This window comes from Vulpes vulpes, chromosome 15 (genome assembly GCF_048418805.1).
Source record: "Vulpes vulpes isolate BD-2025 chromosome 15, VulVul3, whole genome shotgun sequence".
Classification (NCBI taxonomy): domain Eukaryota; kingdom Metazoa; phylum Chordata; class Mammalia; order Carnivora; family Canidae; genus Vulpes; species Vulpes vulpes.
In genome coordinates, this window is record NC_132794.1 from 83,979,480 (window position 1) to 84,001,624 (window position 22,145).

General features: G+C 37.9%; 1 protein-coding gene across 19 annotated transcripts in view; it reads right to left on the reverse strand.

Moving 5' to 3' along the window:
• Positions 1–22,145, reverse strand: part of CPEB3 (cytoplasmic polyadenylation element binding protein 3) — a 195,916-nt gene that overhangs the window by 58,132 nt on the left and 115,639 nt on the right. For all 19 annotated transcript variants that reach the window (XR_011997508.1, XM_072739508.1, XM_072739507.1 and 16 more), the window contains 2 exons: positions 17,675–17,842; positions 15,519–15,608 (listed from right to left, as the gene is read on the reverse strand). Coding sequence is in view for 18 of the 19 variants with exons in the window: in XM_072739508.1 (XP_072595609.1) it covers positions 15,519–15,608; positions 17,675–17,842 (258 nt within the window). In the remaining variant the exon portion in view is untranslated. The remainder of the gene's footprint in view (positions 1–15,518; positions 15,609–17,674; positions 17,843–22,145) is intronic.

A 22,145-nucleotide genomic window follows, 5' to 3' on the forward strand; every position in this document is an offset into this window, starting at 1 on the left:
ATCTGTTTCCTATGTTGTTAATTTTAGCCATTCTGACAGGTGTGACGTGGTATCTCAACATGGTTTTGATTTGTTTTTCTGTAGGTTTGAAATTTTTAAAAATAAAAATTTGTAGAGAAAAAATTAAAACCACAAGGTCTTTCTGGGCAAAGAGAATAATATATTATTCCATTCTCTACAGAGCTATTTGGTACTTTTAAAGATCCAATAGTTTTTTTTTAAGATTTATTTATTTATTCATTCATTCATTCATTCATTCATTCATTCATGAGAGACACAGAGAGGCAGAGACACAGGCAGAGGGAGAAGCAGGCTCCACGCAGGGAGCCCAACATAGGACTCAATCCCAAATTTCCAGATCACTCCCTGGGCCAAAGGTGGCGCTAAACCGCTGAGCCACCCGGGCTGCCCAGATCCAATAGTTCTTAAAATCAACTAACGCTCTTAGTGGTTTATATGTTTCTATTATCAACTACAATGGGAAAACAATTCCAGCTTGTAGGGCTGTTCCCCAAACCATTGCTATATTCATAAAACAGTAGCTGACCTAAGGGACAGCCACTTTCGATTGAGATCAGCCCCAGAAGGAAAAATCCATGGTCTGTGTATACACACACACACAAAACCTCTCTCCTTGCACAAAATCCAGGCTCCCTTACTTCCTGTGACCTTCCTAGACAGACCTGAAGGACACCTGTCCAGCCAGACCTGTTTGAGTTCAGACATTTTTTTGGCACAGAAGTCTGTTCCAAACATTCTCACTAACCTTGGCTCTCAGGTCAGAAGACTTACCTAGTTTGCCTCAGGAGTCTTTGTCTTTGGATTCAATTCAATGGAACCAAAAATATTTATGAGGTACAAAGCATGAAGCTAGGCAATGAAGCTACAAAGATGAAGAAGCCAAGTCCTGGAAAAATCCTACCTTTAAATAAATGACTAAAGTACACTATGAAGAGTGTGGTGTTGGGGGTGTGTCCTCCTAGGAGCACTGGTGAGAGACAAATGGAGCAGAGATGTCCAAACATCAGGAAAAGCCACAGAACAAAGGCCATATATGAACTGGAGGATACTTAGTCTTCCAGTAAGTAAAGGCATTCCAAGTTTAGGAAAGAGTACAGGCCAAGGCACAGAAGGTCAAAAGTTTGGCTCATTTGGAAAACAGAGACTAGAGTTCATTAGTTAAGAGTATAGGATTGGGGGCAGTGGACGAGGAGAGCTGAAGCACCCATCAATTTCCTGCCTGCTGCCTAGAGAACACTGTAGGTCTCTGAACTGGATTCCCTATTCATTTTCCCTCTTGGATGAAAACATCCGATTTCCAAAATTTACCGAACACTTACTATGTGCTCTAGGCACTGCAGAAGAATACTAACATAAACAAGGTTTTATTCTTAAGGAATTTATAAGCTAGTACAAGAAAGTAATGAAGAATAAATATATAGAGAACTCTAATATAGGAACACATTAAGGATTCTAAGAAGTATTTTTTTAAGTACTTGTAAAAGTTGAACTTCATAGAAAGAAGACAGATCTTTCAGTGAAGAAGACATGGATAGAAAAATCAGGGAAGTCTTTCTGTAGGTGGTAACAGATCTTAATGGCATGACATAAGTGAAAAAATGGAGGACATTCCAAGGGAAGGGATTAGCCTAAGATAAGATGTAGAGATGTCTCTGCAGATACTACCCAAATCCATGGATTCCTGAACGTTTCCCATGGATTCAGAACTAAATATATTTCTTTGACTATATTTACTAAATACAGATGAAGCTCAAACATTTTGGTCTAGTCTGTTTTGTGTGTGTGTGTGTTTTTTTTTTATTGCACTAGTAACTTCTGGCTTGGGAGGCAGGGGTGGGGAAGGTGGGAATGGACTAGATACCAAGACTGATGGGTAGAACCACCTCAGAGTTGAAAATTGGCAATCTACTTCCTGTGTCCAGAGCAGTGACCTGGGGTGTTGGGCTTAAAAATTGCTCTGTTTATGTAACCTCACATTTCCTACATAAAGAGGTCCTTGTGAAGTCGGCCAGTCTGTCAGTTCTAGTCACAGTCAGTTCTAACAAGCACCTGACCATGAAAACTGAGACCAGACTGAGGGTGTGGGAGGAAACTGGCCAAACTAGTTGGGCAGTTTTATTATTACTGAGCATTACATTTTCATCAGGGGGAAGGACACTAATATTATTTGACAGTATATTATTTGACAGAAAAAGTGCCTGCTTCTCCCTCTGCCTGTGTCTCTGCCTCTCTGTGTCTTTCATGAATGAATGAATGAATGAATGAATGAATAAATAAATAAATCTTTTTAAAAAAACCAAAACTATTGGGTCTTTAAAAGTACCAAATAGCTCTTTAGAGAATGGAATAATATATTATTCTCTTTGCCCAGAAAGACCTTGTGGTTTTAATGTATGTGCCCTGTTTCACATAATCCATTTAAGAACCCAATGAGTAGTATTAACTCAGATGAGTAAACTGAGGTTCAGAGATTAAATAACTTGCTCAGTGTCACATGGCTAGTAACTGCTGTCCACATGAGTCCACAAATATCCAGCTCTTGTCTCACTGCTTATTACTTTCCCTTGTTCAGCATCAAACAACTTTTAACCTAATAGACACTTCCCTACAGATGAAGCTTTAGTCCAAACCTGCTTGTACAGTGCTTGAACTTTGACAATCTAATTTCTCCTCCTTCTTGTACTTTAATATTCCTCTGATGAGCTCCTGATGCTGCTGCCAATAGATTTTCTCTGTGCCACCATCTCTCCTTCACAAGACTAAAGCCTTGACTAAAACTATCCATTCTATTTTGAAAGACAACCCAAGTCTTTGTTCTCAGATCTCAAAATTTTCACTAGATCCTCTCAGTTTCCCATTCTAAGCCTTTCAAGCAAAATATCCTCTCTTGGTCTCACTTGCTCATTCAATTCCTGCCAGCAAGTCCTGGCCCAATCTACCCCTCTGCTAAAACATTCACTCTGTCTCAGCGTGTCAAATTTGCACCTTCCATTTCAGTTCCTGTGAACTACCCTATTCTAAAGAAGGTTCTCGTCAGAGGTGCTTTGGCTTCTTTACATTAAATAAGCATCTCCCCCATTCATAGCACTTCTGCCTGGACACAGCACACACAGGTACTGCTATGACAGAGTATGCCTCTGTTATTTATGTGGCTGCTCAGGCTCTGTATTGTCACCTGTACATTCCTCTGCCTACTCCTTTCTATACAGTCCCTCAAACTACAAATGCTTTGAAATCAAACACTCATTCTTACAGTTCACCTTTAATACAATGCAGAAGAGAGATGTTTAATAAAACAGTTTAAACTGAGGCTGTGCTAAGCTTTTATTTTATTTAAAACATTTAAAAAATATTTTATCTATTCATTCATAAGACACAGAGAGAAGCAGAGACATAGGCAGAGAGAGAAGCAGGCTCCCTCTGGGGAGCCCCATGTGGGACTCAATCCTGGGACTCCAGGATCACACCCTGAGCCAAAGGCAGAAACTCAACCACTGAGCCACCCAGGCACCCTTGTGGTAAGATTAGATTAGGTTAGATTAGAGTTTAAAGATTTTACTTATTTACTCATGAGAGACACAGAGAGGGGGCAGAGACACAGGCAGAGGGAGAAGCAGGCTCCATGCAGGGAGCCCAATGCGGGACTCGACCCCAGGACCCCAGGATCATCCTTGAGCCGAAGGCAAACGCTCAACCGCTCAGCCACCCAGGCATCCCTATGCTAAACTTTTAAAAGTAGTAGTAGGTCGGGGATCCCTGGGTGGTTCAGTGGTTTGGCGCCTGCCTTTGGCCTGGGGCGTGATCCTGGAGTCCTGGGATTGAGTCCCACATTGGGCTTCCTGCATGGAGCCTGCTTCTCCCTCTGCCTGTGTCTCCGTAACTCTGTGTCTCTGTCTCTCTCTGTCTCTCATGACTAAATAAATAAAATCTTTAAAAAAAATAAAAAATAAAAGTAGTAGTAGGTCAAAACAGTACAAAACAAAAAAAGCCCATTCTTGCTGCCCTGCAATACAGTTTCCATGTTTTTTATAAGAAAATCCTTCCTGAGAATGAAACCTTCAATCAACTAAATATTAGTTGATAAACCAGGACCTGAATTTTAAGGCAAAGTATTATTCAATAGCTTATAAACAGCAAAAGGTTAGGTATGGGCTAAAACCCTTAGTTTCCCAACTTGGATCAGTTTATGTAACTCAGAAAGTAGAAAAACTTGAAATCTGGGCCTAAAACAACACTGACTTATTTCCATTCAAGTTATATTACAAGGGGAAAAAAATGTGAAGTTTGAAAACTTTCCTTTCCAAGGCCAGATTCAGATAAACTGAAGGAAAAAGAAATAAATGCCACAAATCCAGCCTATGCAGCTTCACAATGACCTATTTATGTCCATTGAAAGTAATCTTTCCTGTTCTTCAAACAGTATCTCTGTAGCTGCTGCCTCAAAGTTCATCTGAAACCCATGTGGCCTGGCTTGTGCCAGGTTCACAAACCACGCTGGTAAGTATATCCTTCCCAAATTGCATGACCTTGGTCCCAAGGACCAGCAAGCCACCTGGCTAGCTCAGAAGAAATACATAATCACCAGAACAAACAGCAACTCAGAAACAAACTCTTTACTCAAGGTGAGTGGCAGTCATCTGATCGAAAGGCATGGGTTATTCTTGCAAAAATCTGCATGCCTGTTACTGTTCCTGTTCAGCCGGCTGGGCACCTGAATCCTGTGGCCCTGGACTGTCAGAACTGAAAGTGGCTGCCCAAGTGGGCTGAGACGGACTCCTCCACTCTGCTGCCAGCATCACCAACTTCTGAACACGGTTTCAGAGCCACGTGGTCCATCTCCGGTCCAACATCTGCAGCTGGCTGCGGTCCTTACCTTTGTCCCAGAAGTCTCTGCCAATTGTGGTAGTACAGCTGTACTGACTAGCCAGGAGATGCCAGTTCTTCATCCTGGTGCCCACCCCCTCACAAGAGGTGATATTGCTGGCAGTCTCAAGAACAGCTGCTTAGTACAAAATGAGGGGTAGAAGGCTAAAGGTGGACAGACAATTTTGTAGCTCTAGTGACAGCAACTCTGGACATAGGATATTCTTCCAGGAAGGAGGCTATGATAAACATACCTATCATCATAAAAGCTTGTCACGTCCAACTTATCTTCCTAGTAGTGACATTCACTGCCCCACATTCAAGGAAGCAGAACTAATGTGTTTCTTTACTAAACAGTCAAGATTCTACGGCCACTGTCTTTAAAATGGCCTATGTCTCAGCTAGGTGTTAAAAAATGAACTGGACCAATCAGATTCTCTCTTTCTGGAATTCAAGTAGAAATGTGTAAACAATTTTCCCACTGGAAGAACAATCATGCAGAGAAGAGCTGAATCACGATAATGCTGGAATACTGCAATGAAGAATTAATAGCTCCCACTGTTTGAATCCCTTCAGCCACCCCCTAGCATGATACCTCCACAATATCTGGTTCTACCACAGCTATTTGGGGGCTCTCCTTGTCATTCATAATCACATCCCCAATTTGAGGTAGTACAAGAGAACCTCTGATCCTTGTAGTCAAAGAACTCAATTACAAAGCAGGACACTGCATCACCCAAGGGGCAGACTCCCAGGGTTAAGCTATTTGGGATGTAATCCCATGCTCACAGCCACAGCAAAAGGGCAGCTCAGACCCACAACCTCAGCCGAAACCAACGCTTGGAGAAACCCCTTGTATGTGAGCATAGCCAACAGAACAGAAGGATTCAGGAAAAAGCCAAGGACCACTTTGATTTTTAAATAGCTGTGAAGGTATCCCACAGGTCACATAACTTAAGTTGCTAATTTTTATATAAAATCCAGTCTTGTAAATAACAGCATAATTTATCAGATTTTATATTTAAACTCATATTCCTTTCCCAAAAATGATATACACTAGTCAAACAAATAAAAACTACTTCGTTTATAATTCACCAGGTAAAACAGCATAAACTATTGGTCAGCCATACTGATAAAAGCTATGTGGTTTTAGGAAAAGACACTTCACCTCTTTGAGTCTTAATTTAAAATAAAGATTATATTAAAATGAGATGATCTGTAAGGAAATTTCTAGCTTTATTTTTTTTAAAAGATTTTATTTATTTATTCCTGAGAGACAGAGAGAGAAATAGAGAAATAGAGAGGCAGAGACACAGGCAGAGGGAGAAGCAGCCTCCTCGCAGGGAGCCTGATGTGGGACTCAATCCCTGCACCCAGGATCACACCTTGAGCTGAAGGCAGATTCTCAATCACTGAGCCACCCAGGCATCCCAACTTCCCAGCTTTAAAATGTGACGGACTTTTACTCTCTGAGCAATATAGTGAACTCATCATTTGCCAAGATAAAAATTCATTCATTTAACAAATACCTGAGGGTCAGCCACTGAGGCAGACATGCAAGGAGCCAGGCATAGAGCAGTGAATAAAACATAAAAATATCCTACTCTCATAAAACTTACATTCCAGTCTACAAAACAGACAGAGAAACATGTAAGTTTTTCAGGTCATGAGAAGTACTTTGAAGAAAAATAAAATGGGAGTAAAAAAGGAATAAAATGAGGGTAAGAGGGTCTAGAAGAGGATAGATAAGGAAATCAGGAAAGATCCTTCTGTTAATTAAGGTGACATGTGAGTAGACGTCATCTAAGGGAAGAAATGAGCAATCTATTCAGAAATCTGGGAAAAAATGGTTTCAGACAAAAGGAAGTACTAAGACCCTGAAAGGCCTGAGCGAACCTCAAGGAATGGCAAAGAAGTCAGTGTGAGACAAAAGGAAGTACTAAGACCCTGAAAGGCCTGAGCGAACCTCAAGGAATGGCAAAGAAGTCAGTGTGGCCAGAGTGGGTAAGAGAGAGAATGATAGGAGATGATGCCAAAGAACACCAAAGATTGAACAAATTTGATACGAAAGGAAAGGTTTAAATGCTTCCAGCAGAAGATTCATACCAATGTGGTTTTTGGCTTCTGTGGGGGTCCATTACATTCCAAACCCACAGGCAGAAGGTAAGTCCACAGCTGCAATGTACCATCTATCTAATTTGGAACTAAGCAAAAACCATGCTGCATGCAGATGTCCAAATTAGCATAAACTTCATAAAGAAAATTGCTTTGGGAAGCCATATGATATCAAATCTGGAGTCATTAAGATTTTCATTTCTTTTAACTCTAGTTAAGCTTCTGTCAATCTATCCTAAAGAAAATACTATGAAAGGAAAAGCCATATACAAGGATATACTAACAAAAAGGAGTATTATTTATAATAGCCTATGTGACCAACAAGCAAATAAATTAAGGTGTAACAATAGATTAGGCAGACTCTTGAAAAATATGAAAATTATGTAGTAACATGGCAGAGAAGAAGGAGGATAGAAAACTGTATTTCTGCTATAAAAACACACCCTGCCCAAAGGATATATATGAACAGAGACTGGAAGGAAACAAAAAAATGATGGTTGGTTCTGCTGGGGAGAGAGGATTACTCTTATTTATAAAATAACATGTTCAGTGCAAACTAGATTTCTTTGTTCTGGTTTTCCTACTTTATTACAATACTAACACCTAGAATTAAGATAACAATAGAAATTCCTGTGATCATGTAGTTGACAAGAGGGCTACATCATTTCTGTTCCATGGAGGTATTTTTTTTTAATTAAAAAAATGTTTTTAAGTAATCTCCACACCCAATATGGGGCTTAAACACATGATCCTAAGATGAAGAGTCACCAATTCTACTGACTGAGCTAGCCAGCCACCACCCCTCCATAGAGATCTTCTCAGTAACCCTGCAATATGTGATGGTGCTGATGTACATTCTTGAAGCTATCTTCCCTAGCCTTCAAGGCCACAAACATACTCCCAGTCTTTCACCTACCCACCTCTCTACTGACATGTTCTCTTCTTCCTTTTGGATCCTAACAACATTTACTTGTTATCTGTTTATCATTTTCTTCTCCCTCTTGAGATGACTCTCAAGAGATGTATGTCTTCAGCCCCAGTCTCTTTCCCCAAACTACCTAACTACAATCTCATTGCCCATTAGTAATTTCCAGATGTGAGGACACACCAAACTCTACATGTCTTTAATCAAATCCTAACTACATCAAATGGTTTTCTCTCAGTTGACTCCCCTACATTCAACAGTACCAAGACCCTCCCGTTCAGTGTAAGTGATTTTAAGCAACACTACCATCAAAGTCTACTACCATCATGATCTACTCTCATTCAGAACCACTGGTCTCTTACTGCCTCTGTCCTAGTAACATCTGAACACTAATATCTTAGGCCTTTGTGGTCCTTATTATTGCTTATAAACCTGATTACAGAAAATTCCTAAATAGTTTTTCTGATCCTGGCTAAAACACCAAAAACAAATTAAAAAAACTCAACCACCTATCCCTTGCTTTAAAAAAAAAAAAAAAAAAAAAGGCTTCAATGATATCTAGGTACTGCGAAAGTATCTAGGGGCACCTGGGTGGCTCAGTAGTTGAGTGTCTGCCCTTGGCTCAGGTTGTGATCCCAGAGTCCTGGGATCAAGTTCTGTATCAGGCTCCCCATTGGGAGCCTGCTTCTCCTTCTGCCTTGTCTTTGCCTTTCTCTCTGTGTCTCTCATGAATAAATAAATAAAATATTTTTAAAAAGGAAAGTATTCTATATGCATTTTCTTATTTAATCCTCATAACAAACGAGAATTAGACACTATTTTTATTTCCATTTTGTAGATTTAAAAAAAGAGAGATTTAGGAAAATAACCAGCCCAAGGATACAGATATGGCAAGTAGTAGAACAGGAATCCAACCCAGGCAGCTTGTTCCAGAGCCTTTCTTCTTGATCACTGGTTACTCAGTCTAAGTCCTAGGATTGGCAGTCAGACTACCACATAATCCTGCCTTAATTAGGCTTGCCATCTATCTCTGGGCTATCCTTATTCCCAAATGAGAATAGTAGAGTACAATATTTAAGATCCTTGGACTCTGAGGCTCAAATCCCAGCTCTAGCATTTAACACATGACCATGGACAAACTGCCCTCTTCTAAATATGTTTCTTCTTCTATATAAAATAAGAATACTAAGGGTGCCTACCTTGTGCAGTTGGGAAGACTAAATATGATTTAGAAAATAGTAAACCAATGCCTAGCTCATGGCAAGCCTTCAGTAAGTGTTAGCCATCGTACCTATCATAATTCCAGCCCCCTGCAATTTCTGCATATTCTTTTCTTGCCTAGCTTTGAAGATCAAGGTCTTGCACAGCCCACAGGAATCTGTTCCTCTTCTGCATGCATAGAATGTTTTTTACTCACTTGTCATTGAGCATAAATTTATTTGTATTTTAATAAAAATAACAGTATCATTCATAATATCTACCATATTCAGGGATTGCTTTGATCACCCCACAATCATCATGACCTTCTGAAGTAGGTAGTATCAGGATCCCTCCTTTGCAAGTGATCAAACTAAGGCACAGAAAGCTTAAACAGCTAACTTAAGGTCATACAACAAATAGGTAGAGGAGCCCAGCAGGTCTAGTTCCAGAATCCATGCTCTTTACCATTACTTAATATTTAACATCTGTTTCCATGTCTCCTCTAGGAAACTGCAAAACCAAAAACCAAGGATGGTATCTTTTCTAGATCCTCCATGAGGCCAAATACGGGCTTTTCTACAGATTGACAAGCAACAAATATTTGATGGATTAATATTCCCAATGCTGCACAGTCACTTGCATCAGGACCTAAGCCTTCTGTATTTATTCTGTTCTCTCACCATCCCTTTTCAATAACTATCTTTTTTTTAATAACTATCTTTAAATTACCTGCACCCAGCTATTATAAACATAAGTGACATTGATTACTATTCTGTACAAATGTGGGATTGGGTTCATGCCCTAAGACTTGGAAGAACCTCTCTTTCCAGACCTCACAATTTTAACTCTGCTATTCCAGAACTAAAAAGTATGCAAAGACAATCCCAGAAAACTTTTCCTCAATAGTTTGGCTAGAATTGGATTTCTTTTCATCATCAACACTTTGCTTCAATTTCATCAATAGCTATTTGAAAATATATTTTTTAAAGATTTTACTTATTTATTCATGAGAGACACAGAGAGAAGGCAGAGATATAGGCAGAGGGAGAAGCAGGCTGCTCGCAGGGAGCCCGATGTGGGACTCAATCCCAGTACTCCAGGATCACGACCTGAGCCAAAGGCAGACACTCAACCACTGAGTCACCCAGGTGCCCCTATTTGAAAGTATTTAAAAATGATATTTCTATTTGACCCAACTCGATTCTTCTTCCACCCCAAATACAAACACTACACAAATGCCTTCATGTCTACTTTCTCTGGGGGATGATCAATTTAAGGAAGAAAAATAAATCCTACTGTTTCAAGGCTCTTTCTTTTGCATCATTTTCTCCTAACATTCCAACCACATTTCATTTATTCAAATGGACTAAAACCCTTTTATACTCAGTCCTTCCATACGGTACTCCTCCACTTGGAATCTGCTTCCCTAACTTTCTCGCTAACTCCTCTCAATTTTCAGGTCTGCTTAACTGTCATCTTCTCAGAGAAGCTTTCTCCACATCCTCACTCTAAATTGATGCCCCCTTTTTAGAGTCACTGGACTCTCAATTTATCCTTTCCAGAACTATTACAGTTTGTAATTGTGTTCATTGTTGACTAGTTAACTAATTTCTTATTTCCCCCACAGGACTATAAGTTATGAGGTATGAGACCAAATTATGAAAACACACATTCTGACTTCCATGTCTTCCTCCACCTTTCATGCTCCCAGTGGTGCTCTAGAGAACATGAAGCAATCACCTGCTTGTGGCCTACCAACAAACTGATCCACAGGACTTTGCAGATCCTCAAATAGCTGATCAAATACCTCAATGGTCTTTGTGCTGGAGAAAGCCCCAGACTCCATTACCTCCCATTGTGTTGGCCTGACAACACTTAAAGGGACAACTGATGTACCTGGTCACTGTTTCTCTACATAGATTTTAAATTCTCCACAGTCCATTGAAATGGTCATGGTGTTACAAACCCTACTCTATATCTGTACAGGTGAACTTGCCAGATGAATGAATCTGTATTTCATTAGACATATACTTTCTGAGAAAAAGGCCAACAGGCTCAATGGTGGATGGTTCATTTCTGCTTACACATACACATACACAATAGTGGATGGTTCCTTTCTACTTATACATAAGCCAAAATGTAGAGCCAAACAAATTGTACCCAATGGCCAACCTAAGATAACCTAAAGAAAAATATATTCAGAATGAAGGGCATTACCAAGAAGGCATGGACCTGAATTAAAACCTAAGGAATTTAAAGAGAAGAAGAAATACCACAAAGAGGCATTATTAAGAAGGCACAGAATAGTTGGGGTGAACTTCTGAGATGTTCCCAACATTCAAAGCAATGGGCATGGATTCTCAAAGGTACTTCAATCTTGGAATAACACCAAATTTCTTTAGGTCCTTTCAAAACAGGTAAACCAGGTTTAGATTTTAGCTGGAAGCCAAAATACAACAGGAGTCAACAGTATAATAATTATTTCTCTGCCTAACCCCTAATCACAGAAAGGCAATCTGCTCTGCAAGGATGCAAGCCTGTAGACCAAAATCAGGATATCTAGATTCTCCTCTTGGCCTTGCTGTCATTAGCCCATCTCAACACTTTATCTCAGGTGTAAAATAAAGACATCAGATCTAATGTTCTATAGTTATATATTATGCTGTTATATAGGATTGGTACCCTAAACCATGGAGTTAACAGAACTATTAAACTTTCTACTGCTCAGACCAACCCAAATGTTTTCTCAATATTTAGTAACAAATTTGAGTAGGATATTGTAAACATGATATATATGCAGAAAAGGCAGACAAATGAATGGTGATACAGAAACCATTAGACATAAGGTGTGACTGTGAGAAGTGAAAATATTTATCTTTGGAAAGAGAAGTCTTAAAGAGAAACTAATAGTCCTTTAAGTACCAAGAGACAGATGTCACAATGATGATTTATTCTATTTTACTTTATAGGATACAATTGATCAGTAGGTAAAGATTGCAGGGAAGCATTTGACTCCACTGTAAAGCAAAACTTAAAAATTAGCTAGGTCTAGCAAATATATATACTTCCTCTAAAATAAACTGACCTCCTTTGTCACTGGATGTCTCAGAAGCTGCATGAGCAGCTTCAAAGACTATTTTAAGGCAAGAGGCAACAAACTTTTTGCAAAGGGATTTGAGGGCCACATATAGTCTCTGTTACACATTCTTTTTGCATGTGTGTTTTTACAACCCTTAAAAATATAAAAACCATCCTTAGCTTACAGGCCACATAAAAGCAGGTAGTTTGTGGATTCCTATTCTAGAAAAGTGCTTTCCAATAGAAATATGAGTCACATGTGTAACTTAAAATTTTCAAAAACAAAAAAAGACAAAAAGAACACAAAAAATTTTTTAACATCCACATTCAAAAGGTAAAAAGAAAGAGGTGAAGTTCATTTTAGTATATTTTATTTAATCCAATGTATCAAAAAATTATCATTCTACCATGAAAATAAAATTACTAGTGAGATATTTTACCTTTTTCTAAAACTAAGTCTTTGAAATCCAGTGTATATTTTACTTAGAGCATATCTCAATTCAAATTAGTCACATTTCAGATGCTCATTAGCTACTTGTGGCTAGTGGCTATCATACTAGACAGAGTGGTTCCAGAGAAACTTGTGTACTCCACTGAGAAATAGAAGAGAGAACCTTCCAATCAACACTTTTTTTTTCTTACACTTACTTCTAAAGATTCGAATTGATGAAGAAAGAAAATGTTATTAGTAGTAGTAATGTATTAGTAGTAATGACTGCTGAGATGACTGGCAACCTACTTGGAAAAAGAAAACTGGATCCCTTCTTGTGCCTTACTCTAATATAAAGTCCAGATAGAAATGAGAAGTCAATCTAAAAAAGTAAAATACATTCAAAGGCTAATAAAGATAAAAGAATGCCAAAAAAAGGGGGTAGGGGATGTTATTTTTAACCACCAGATTGGAAAGATCGAGAAAGAGTGATTTCCTCAAACTCAATAAAACTGTTTTACAAATCAGATACTGTAGGTGGGAACATACACATATATGACCTTCTTAAGGGCAGCTTTATAATCTGTATAAATATGTACCTCACTTCTGGAAATTTACCCTAAGAGGGGATCCCTGGGTGGCTCAGTGGTTTAGCGCCTGCCTTCGGCCCACGGCGTGATCCTGGAGTCCTGGGATCAAGCCCCACATCGGGCTCCCTGCATGGAGCCTGCTTCTCCCTCTGCCTGTGTCTCTGCCTCTCTCTCTCTCTGTGTGTCTCTCATGAATAAATAAACAAAATCTTAAAAAAAAAAAAAAAGAAGTTTACCCTAAGAGGTAGCGATACAGGGCAAAAAGATGAAGGCATAAGGATATTCACTGAAGCATGATCCATGAGAGGAAATAGCTGGAAGCAATTTAAATGTCCACCAATAGGAAAGATCAAATAAAATACGGTCATTAAAATAATGTAGGTTTCTTGCAGAAAGATGTTGAAATTGCTGAGGGGGAAATGCAAGTTATTGAACAGCATGTAAGTGTTACCTCATTTATGTAAAATGCCAAGTTTCAGATAAATGTTCACATTCATAAAGAGACATCAGAAGGGTATTTAATAAAATGTATGCAATGATTATGTCTGATAGGGGTAGGTTTGGGATCATTTTCTTTGGACACGATTATATAGGTTTATCTTCATTTTTTTTTATGATGATCACCTGACACCTTTTATCCCAGAGAAGTTTTTATAACCTTCTCAGCATGATGTTATTTTTCAACTAACACTTTTAGAAATATCTTTTATATGTGTAATTTTACAGAGTATGCTACATGCACCACAGTGTGGTGAACACATTTTTTCCACTGAGAGAACACTCTCTTGATGCTCACATGCAACTAGTACTCTTAGGAATATCTTTTTATACATGTGACTTTACAGAGCATACTATCTACAGCATAGTGTGGTGAATTCATTCACTCACTGAAATACTGCTCTGATTCAAGGTATTATTAGCACTCTTAGAAACACATTTTAAACATGTGTCTTTACATAGTGTGACACATGTACCATGAAGTGGTGACATTATTGCCAATGCAATAATTAACATGGTGATTTTTATATTTTCTGATTAATATAAAACTTATTTTATTAATTTTAAAAATTCTTGGGGAAAATTAAAAAGGAAATATTAAAAGTAAACAAACAGCCTCTTCTTTTCATAGGTTAGAGAGATAGTGGGGAGAACTATAGGTGGTAAAGAAACCTAATAAACCAGAAACAAGAGGAAGCCATTAGCCTTTCCCAAGTTAAGCTATAATTTCATTCCTGTACAAAGCACAGGAAGGGTATTTTTGACTTCATTTTCTTGTGGTAATGTTATAATAAAAATACATATCAAGGGGATCCCTGGGTGGCGCAACGGTTTGGCGCCTGCCTTTGGCCCAGGGCGCGATCCTGGAGACCCGGGATCGAATCCCACATCAGGCTCCCAGTGCATGGAGCCTGCTTCTCCCTCCGCCTGTGTCTCTGCCTCTCTCTCTCTCTCTGTGACTATCATAAATGAATAAAAAATTAAAAAAAATTAAAAAAAATACATATCAAAAAACCAATTCTTAAGAGATGAAAGACATCCTTGAAACATATCTACAGAATATAACACATGAAGAAAACTTCCTTTTTAACCCAAAACACTCTCCTATATAATTCAAGGAACTTACCCAGAGTTAACATCACTAGAAAAGTTGCCTGAATTCTGCAGAAATGACAAACTATGAACAAAAAAGTAAGAACTTTCATGTCTTTGTAAATTACAATAAATAAATACATAGTAAAAAAAATAAAATAAAATCCTACTAAACATAAAGGATGAATTCATGTGAAGAGTTCTTTGCTAGTTTGTCCTCCACTCCTCAACAAGCTAAGTCACTTAAAATACAGACAGGAATAAAGGTAATTTTATATAATGTCATTTTTTAGCTACTAGGTTTTCCAAGTTTGGAGTTTATAAGATCTATAAAACCACAGGACTATGGGATACAAATAAAATTCGACTCTAAAAAATCTTTTCCTCTCCTATCACTAACATTCTACAAAACCCTAGATTTTTTTCTCTCAAGTAATGAAAATTTAGCACATAGCTCATTCACAACAGACTCACAGGATCGATCTCACTGGCATTACAATAGATGCCCTCAAACAATCAGTGTCCTTCTGGGGGAATAGTCTCCAAATGAAAACAGTAAGACACAAACAGGTGATCAACATTAAAATATTTTCTTAATTCAGGGAAAGAAGCCAACTGCTATTTCAAGATTTAAAAGGCTGTCTTTTATTGAACTGTCATGCTAGCTCTCCAACAGGCAGGCAGTGGAGACATTTTAAATGATTACCTTTAGGAGGAAAATACGACTTGCTTTCAGCTTTGTGAGGCCAGTCTACAACAAGAGGTCCAAACCTGCGAAAGCTGGCAGTGATCTCATCTATAAAAAAAAGAAGGAATCTTAGCAAGAGAAAAAATATATTGCAAGCATAAGGCATGTATTTTTATTTAAAAAATAGTTTGAGAGCTATTTCTAAAGCATTATTACAGAAGTCAAACCTACTAAGTGAAGTACAATTGTTTGCTGGGTATGTTTGGTTATGCACTTTCAACCATGCAGAGTGTGTTTCTAATTATAATTAATTGCTCTTCACTGCCAACAAATCTGATGTAAAGTATTTGCAAGAAAAAAATCTGACATTAGCTAAGGTGACCTGTCAAGTTAAAAAAAAAAAAATTCTAAATAGAGGAATGTTCTGTTTTTAGAAAAAATGCAGAAGTACACAAAATATTTAAAATGTACTTTCACTTATGCAAAATAATCTCTAAAATATCTAAGATAATTAATATTAGGTTATGATTATTAGTAATCTAAGATTATTATCTGTAAGATTATTTTAGAAATAGATAATTCTTTTGGTGAGGAGTCGGGTGTTATGTAGGTAATTCCATTTGATGATAAAAAGTTAAAAACCAATGATCTTTTCTCTCATACTTATTTACCTACTACATATCCTATAAAGAAAATGTTTCCAAAGTTATAGCTCAATAAATTTACCCTTTCCTTCTGACTCCTGACTCAAAGCAGGTTATAACTTAGCTCCTACTCAGATTTAAGTTGCTACTCTCTCAGCCATGATCTCAACTTTGTCTTAAAAGAAATCCAATTGATAGATGATATTAACACTAGTATGAGAATAGTTTGGAAGAAAATGAGTCTCCATCTCTGTATGGCTTTTTTCTTTTTTTTAATAATAAATTTATTTTTTATTGGTGTTCAATTTGCCAGCATACAGAATAACACCCAGTGCTCATCCCGTCAAGTGTCCCCCTCAGTGCCCGTCACCCAGTCACCCCCCACCCCCCGACCCTCCTCCCCTTCCACCACCCCTAGTTCGTTTCCCAGAGTTAGGAGTCTTCATGATCTGTCTCCCTTTCTGATATTTCCTACCCATTTCTTCTCCCTTCCCTTCTATTCCCTTTCACTATTATTTATATTCCCCAAATGAATGAGACCATATAATGTTTGTCCTTCTCCAATTGACTTATTTCACTCAGCATAATACCCTCCAGTTCCATCCACATTGAAGCAAATGGTGGGTCTGTACAGCTTTAAAGCAATAAGTCTTAAACTATTTCTAGACTATTTCTTTCTCATCATGAAAAAAGAAAATCATGATAAACTAGAGAAATATCACAGCTAAAACAATACTGACAAAACAATTGTTTTATTATTATTATTATTTTTAAAACAATTGTTTTAACAATATTTTTATGGCAGATCCAAAGCCTACTAGAACTACAGTTGTTGTTTTTTCCCTTAAGTTGTCATAATTTTATTTCATTCGTCCATTCAACAAATACTTATAGACAACCTACTATGTGTTGATTGGCTTCGGGCATAAGTGAAAACTCACTTTTATATCAACAGTATCGCAAGAACATTATTAAGAAAAATTCTAATTAGTCTTTATTCCTTTAAAGGCAAGGGGGCTCTTTATTAATAGATATCTATATTAAAATATGAGATGGGACAGTGTGATGAACATGAGCAAAAGTGCTGGAATCAGACTAATTTTGAATGTCAGCTGCGCCATTAACTACATAACCCCAAACTCTCTCTTCAGTTTCCTTATCTATAAAATGGAGTGGGTAGGATATGCTTTAAAGGATAGCTATAAGGATTTAAATCGGATAATGTGAAGTGCTTAGCATAATTATGGGCTAATAAAGAGTTTCATAAATGTTAACTTCCATTATTATTTTACAGCTTATCCCCAAATTAATGATTAGGAAACAAGAAGCTGTTGGGAGACCTCTCTATATGAACACAGTTAAACAGCAGACCTGGAATGCTCCATTTATTACTTCCCCATCTATTGAATATTTTCATCCTCCAAACATGAAAATAGCAATGTTCCAAAGCTGCTTGGAGAGGAGAGGCAGGGTCAAATCACACAGAGAACAAACTTGGCCTTTATAAAGTCATTAATGAATGCATTGTACCTTCATCAATATCAGGAGGAAGGCCTCCAACAAACACCTTTCTTGAGTAACGTTCTACTCGTTCTCCATTTTGACAGCGAGTGGGAGAACTTAAGCCAGATGACAAGGATTGATCACCATGACTGTCATCCAGGAAGGCATCTTCAAAGGGAAAGAGAGAAGACCGACCTGAAACAAATGTGGAAGTTTCTACAGTTAAAATTATTTTCTTGGACAACAAATGCTTTATTAGGAGCCAAAGCATAGAGTGAACCATACAAAAAAAAAATGTATCCTGAATTGTGACTTTTACAATAGGATGAGTGACTGCATATTGCAGAGCTTAGACAATACCATCATTTTTGTGGAAAGGTATGCATAATACATAAATAACTAAATTGATAGGAAGAAGCATAAAAAATTACAGCTGTTTTCACTGTTAAAAATCATTACCTTTTACTCATACCGTCCCTATCACTGCTGCTAAGAGTATTCAGCAGTTATTTTTTCCTTTCCCCAGGCATTTCTTAAAATAAATGAAAAAGTAATCTTTATTCACAGATTTTTATTTGCTCAAAGGTTCAGACTGGCTGGCCCTGACAATGGAGGGAATATTAAACTGATAACAAAAGCTGATAACCTCTCTGGTTTAGCAGGACTATAGATGATCAAGTTTTCCCTGTCACTCTGAGCTAATCCAATTTGGGAACAAACATTTGCAATAATAACAGGTGGAACAAGTAAATGAGAACACATAAATTAAGATGTGGGAGTACAGATACAGATGTGGTTATGACATCCTTACCCTACTAATCTAGGCAGTAGTTTATATCGCTCAAAAAATTTTTCATTGTTAACTCTAAATCCAAATAGAGTCTATACAGCAAAGGCATTACCCTTTCCACATGACTGTAAGAAAGATGCCAGCAGTTAGAGTCTGTTAATAAATGTAACACAATAATGCTATCCAGCATTACAAAATAAAATCTCAGTTTAAAAACAAATAAATATATTTCCTGTTTGAGTCAGTGAGTTCCTGGTAAAACTTTCCATTAGGTTACACTCTAAAAATGAACTGTCTTGAGCACTCAAACTTTTGAAAGAAAGAATTCCCCTCTAAAATAAATTCATACACTCTTCAAAAAAAGAACAAAACAAAACAAAACAAAAAAAGAACAGTATCTTCCCCATTTAGTCTACCCTGGCTATATTTCCCTGAAACCTACTAGTTTCTGCGTCACTACAGACTTTTAAAATAGAATATAAATAACCTTATAAAAATACTGAACATTTATTTCTTTTACCAAAAAAATGGCTACTAATATAACTCTGTTTACTTCATGAACAATCCAAATGGTATAAGAAAGGCACTATTTTGATGTTGGGAGTTAATAAATAAAAGGACCTAAGAATTTTTTGTTCAGCTCTTCCCAGATTAGCTACAAAGAAGCAGAATAAAATTTGTCACCTCATGTCACCTAGCTTTCTGAGCCAGGCAGGAACAAACAATAGGCAGCAAATTCTCATCCCTTGATGTCTGTTTTGATCACTGGGGGTAAAAGAAATAGATTTGCAGCCAACTATAGGCAAAATGACCTTTCCAACGACATCCAGAGATGTACTCCCACAACTGTCAGGTTTGCTTTTCACATAGTCCACACTCAGAGTTACATGCTTACTCTGTGACAGCTACACACCCAAATCAGCGTTTCTTACAGAAAACTCCTATCCCCACCTCTTATCCTCAACACTAGTAACATGTGATGCTCAAAAAACAAAGGCTGGTTGGGGCAGGGATGGAGGAGACAACTAAATAATACTGGAAAATACTGTACATCTTATGCCCTTCCCACACATTCACAATCCACATTAGAATACAAAAGGCTGGGAAAAGTTCTGCAGTAAACTAACTTGATCCAACATTACCCGGATTTAGGATAAAGGAAATGTTAACATATATAACTTAGTGGGAAACACTTGAAGAAATATTTATCCATATCCTAGATCACTAAATAGGAGTTATTTGAAAATTCTTGACAAAGAAATCAAGTCTGGTGAAAGACAGGCAAATGCATAATATAAAACAAAGAAAGAAGTACTAAGAGAAGACCATACCACAAACACAATTTATTGTCCAAGGGAGATGGGGGTGGGCAGTGTCCTTCAGGGTGATTTCACAGGAAGGCAAACTTGAGCAGAAGGTCTTGTAAGGTTGGGAGTTTCTAAGGTAAAGCGCAGGAATCCATAGAGAAAGAACTTTCAAAACAGCTTTGATCTTGGGGCGCTTGGGCCGCTCAGTCTGTTAAGCGTCTGCCTTTGGCTCAGGTCATGATCTCAGAGTCCTGAGATGGAGTCCCACATTGGGCTCCCTGCTCAGCAGGAAGTCGGCTTCTCCTTCTTCCTCTGCCGCTCCCCCTGCTTATGCTCCCTCTCAATCAAATAAAAATATAAAGTCTTAAAAAAGAAAAAAACAGCTTGATCTTTCTCTCCAAACCAAGTCCTCTAGCATTCTCTACAACCTCAAAACAGAAATGACTATTATCCACACCCAATTCAATCCAAAAATCTAGGAGTCCTCCTTGACATCTCCCTTTCTTTCTTACTTCGCATCTAACCTCTCTCTCACTAAATTCTATCAGTTCAAGCTATGAAATAATTCGTCTATTCACTTCTCCCATCTTCAGTCTTTAACACTCTGGGGTCCAGATCACCATCATCTCTGCCTTGAACTAATGGGTCTAATAAGCCTATATGACAGCCTCTTTAGTCTACCAGATTCTATCTTCAACCCCACAATGCTTTCTCCATACAACAGCCCAAGTCACCATTTTCAAATTAATTTGGACACACTCCTCACCTTTATCCTTAAAACCCCTCATTAATATCCCACTGTTTTTGAATTAAGTACAAAAAACACTACTGTAAACTATAAGGCCTCTGCCATCTCCTACATCATAGCTGCTGCCTCTCTCCCTCTGGTTCAGTAACCACCAATCATACAGACAGACCTCCCTCAAACTTTCTCCTTTGCCTCCAACATTAACTACAAGGGGTTTCCCTCTCCCCCAAATAAATACTCTTTCCAACTCCCCAGTTTTCTAGTTAGTTCCCACTAATCCTTCAGGTCTCAGCTGAAAAGTCATTTCCTCAGGTGGAACTCTCCTGAATTTCTAAGATTACATTAGGTTCCCTTTTTCACCCATTCATAGCACTTCTCCTAAACTTTTCCAGTCACCTTTACACTATCATGTGGGTTTATATTTGGTATCTCATTCTTCAGCCCCATTAAACTGTAAGCTCTATTAAGACAGGGACCAATTTAATCTTGTTCAGCACTGTATCTTCATGTCCTAATGAGGGCACTTAAAAGGCATTCAATAAATATTAAAAGTGAAGCAGTATCCAGAAAAGGATAACAGTACATGCAAAGACAAGCTGCTGCAAGTATATGCTGGAACACAGCACACATGGGTGAGAATGGCAAGAGATGGAACCATGTCCTAGGAAATTGAGACATTTTCTATTGCTTCTAGTTGCTCAAACATATTCTATGTTCTATATTACAAAAGCAATAGGAAATTTCCCCATTTTCCAAATTTAATATTTCCTTCTAATAATAGCTTTCTTTTTAACTTCACTTGCTTCCTGGAGACTGATACTCCCATCTAATTCATCTTCCATCCTGTCAGAATGACTTTTCTGAGATGCCTGTGACCATGTCATTCCCTCCACTCCACATCCTACAATAGCTACTATCACCTTCACCAGCAACTTGTACCCACAGAAAGAGGGGGTGGGGTGAGAGTCTAAAGAACTGTGGGACCATCCAGATGAGAGAAAGAGGAAATCCTGAACAAGAACACTGAAGAAGGAGAAGATATTCAAGACATTCTGGAACAAAGAGAACTTTCTTTGTGCATGGCCAACATAACCATAGCTTCCCAGACTGTATTTGGTGAAGAAAATAAAAGCAAGAGTTAAATGTAAAAATTTGGACTGTTTTAAAAATTGGTTATGGGTAATTAAGAAACTTGTCAAGGTTTTAAAACCAAACTTCTGTCTTATTAGTAGTACCTAGAGTACTATAGACTTTAGTGATAAAGTTATCCTTGGAAATGAAACTGCGAAGAATCCACATATATATGATGTTTCTCTGTGGGTAAGAACTAAGAATATAGATCTCAGAGCCCAATATCCAGATCTACTTAATCTGAATGCATGGAGTTCAAATTTGAAAACCTGCACTTTTAACAATCTCCCCAGTGACCCCTATGCTCAGTTTAAGAGCAACTAAAATAGATTTTAACTGTCTGTAGTAGGCATCCACCAAAAGTGATACTGTGTGAAGTATATGGAGCCTTGGGAAACATCCAAGTTCAGTCAAGTTAAAGAAAGTATATCCTCAGGAACAGAATGTAAAATCTATAATCTAGTCAACCTTACTGTAACATGGCTGCCTTAAGTGCTGACAGACAAAAAGTTAAGTCTGTAG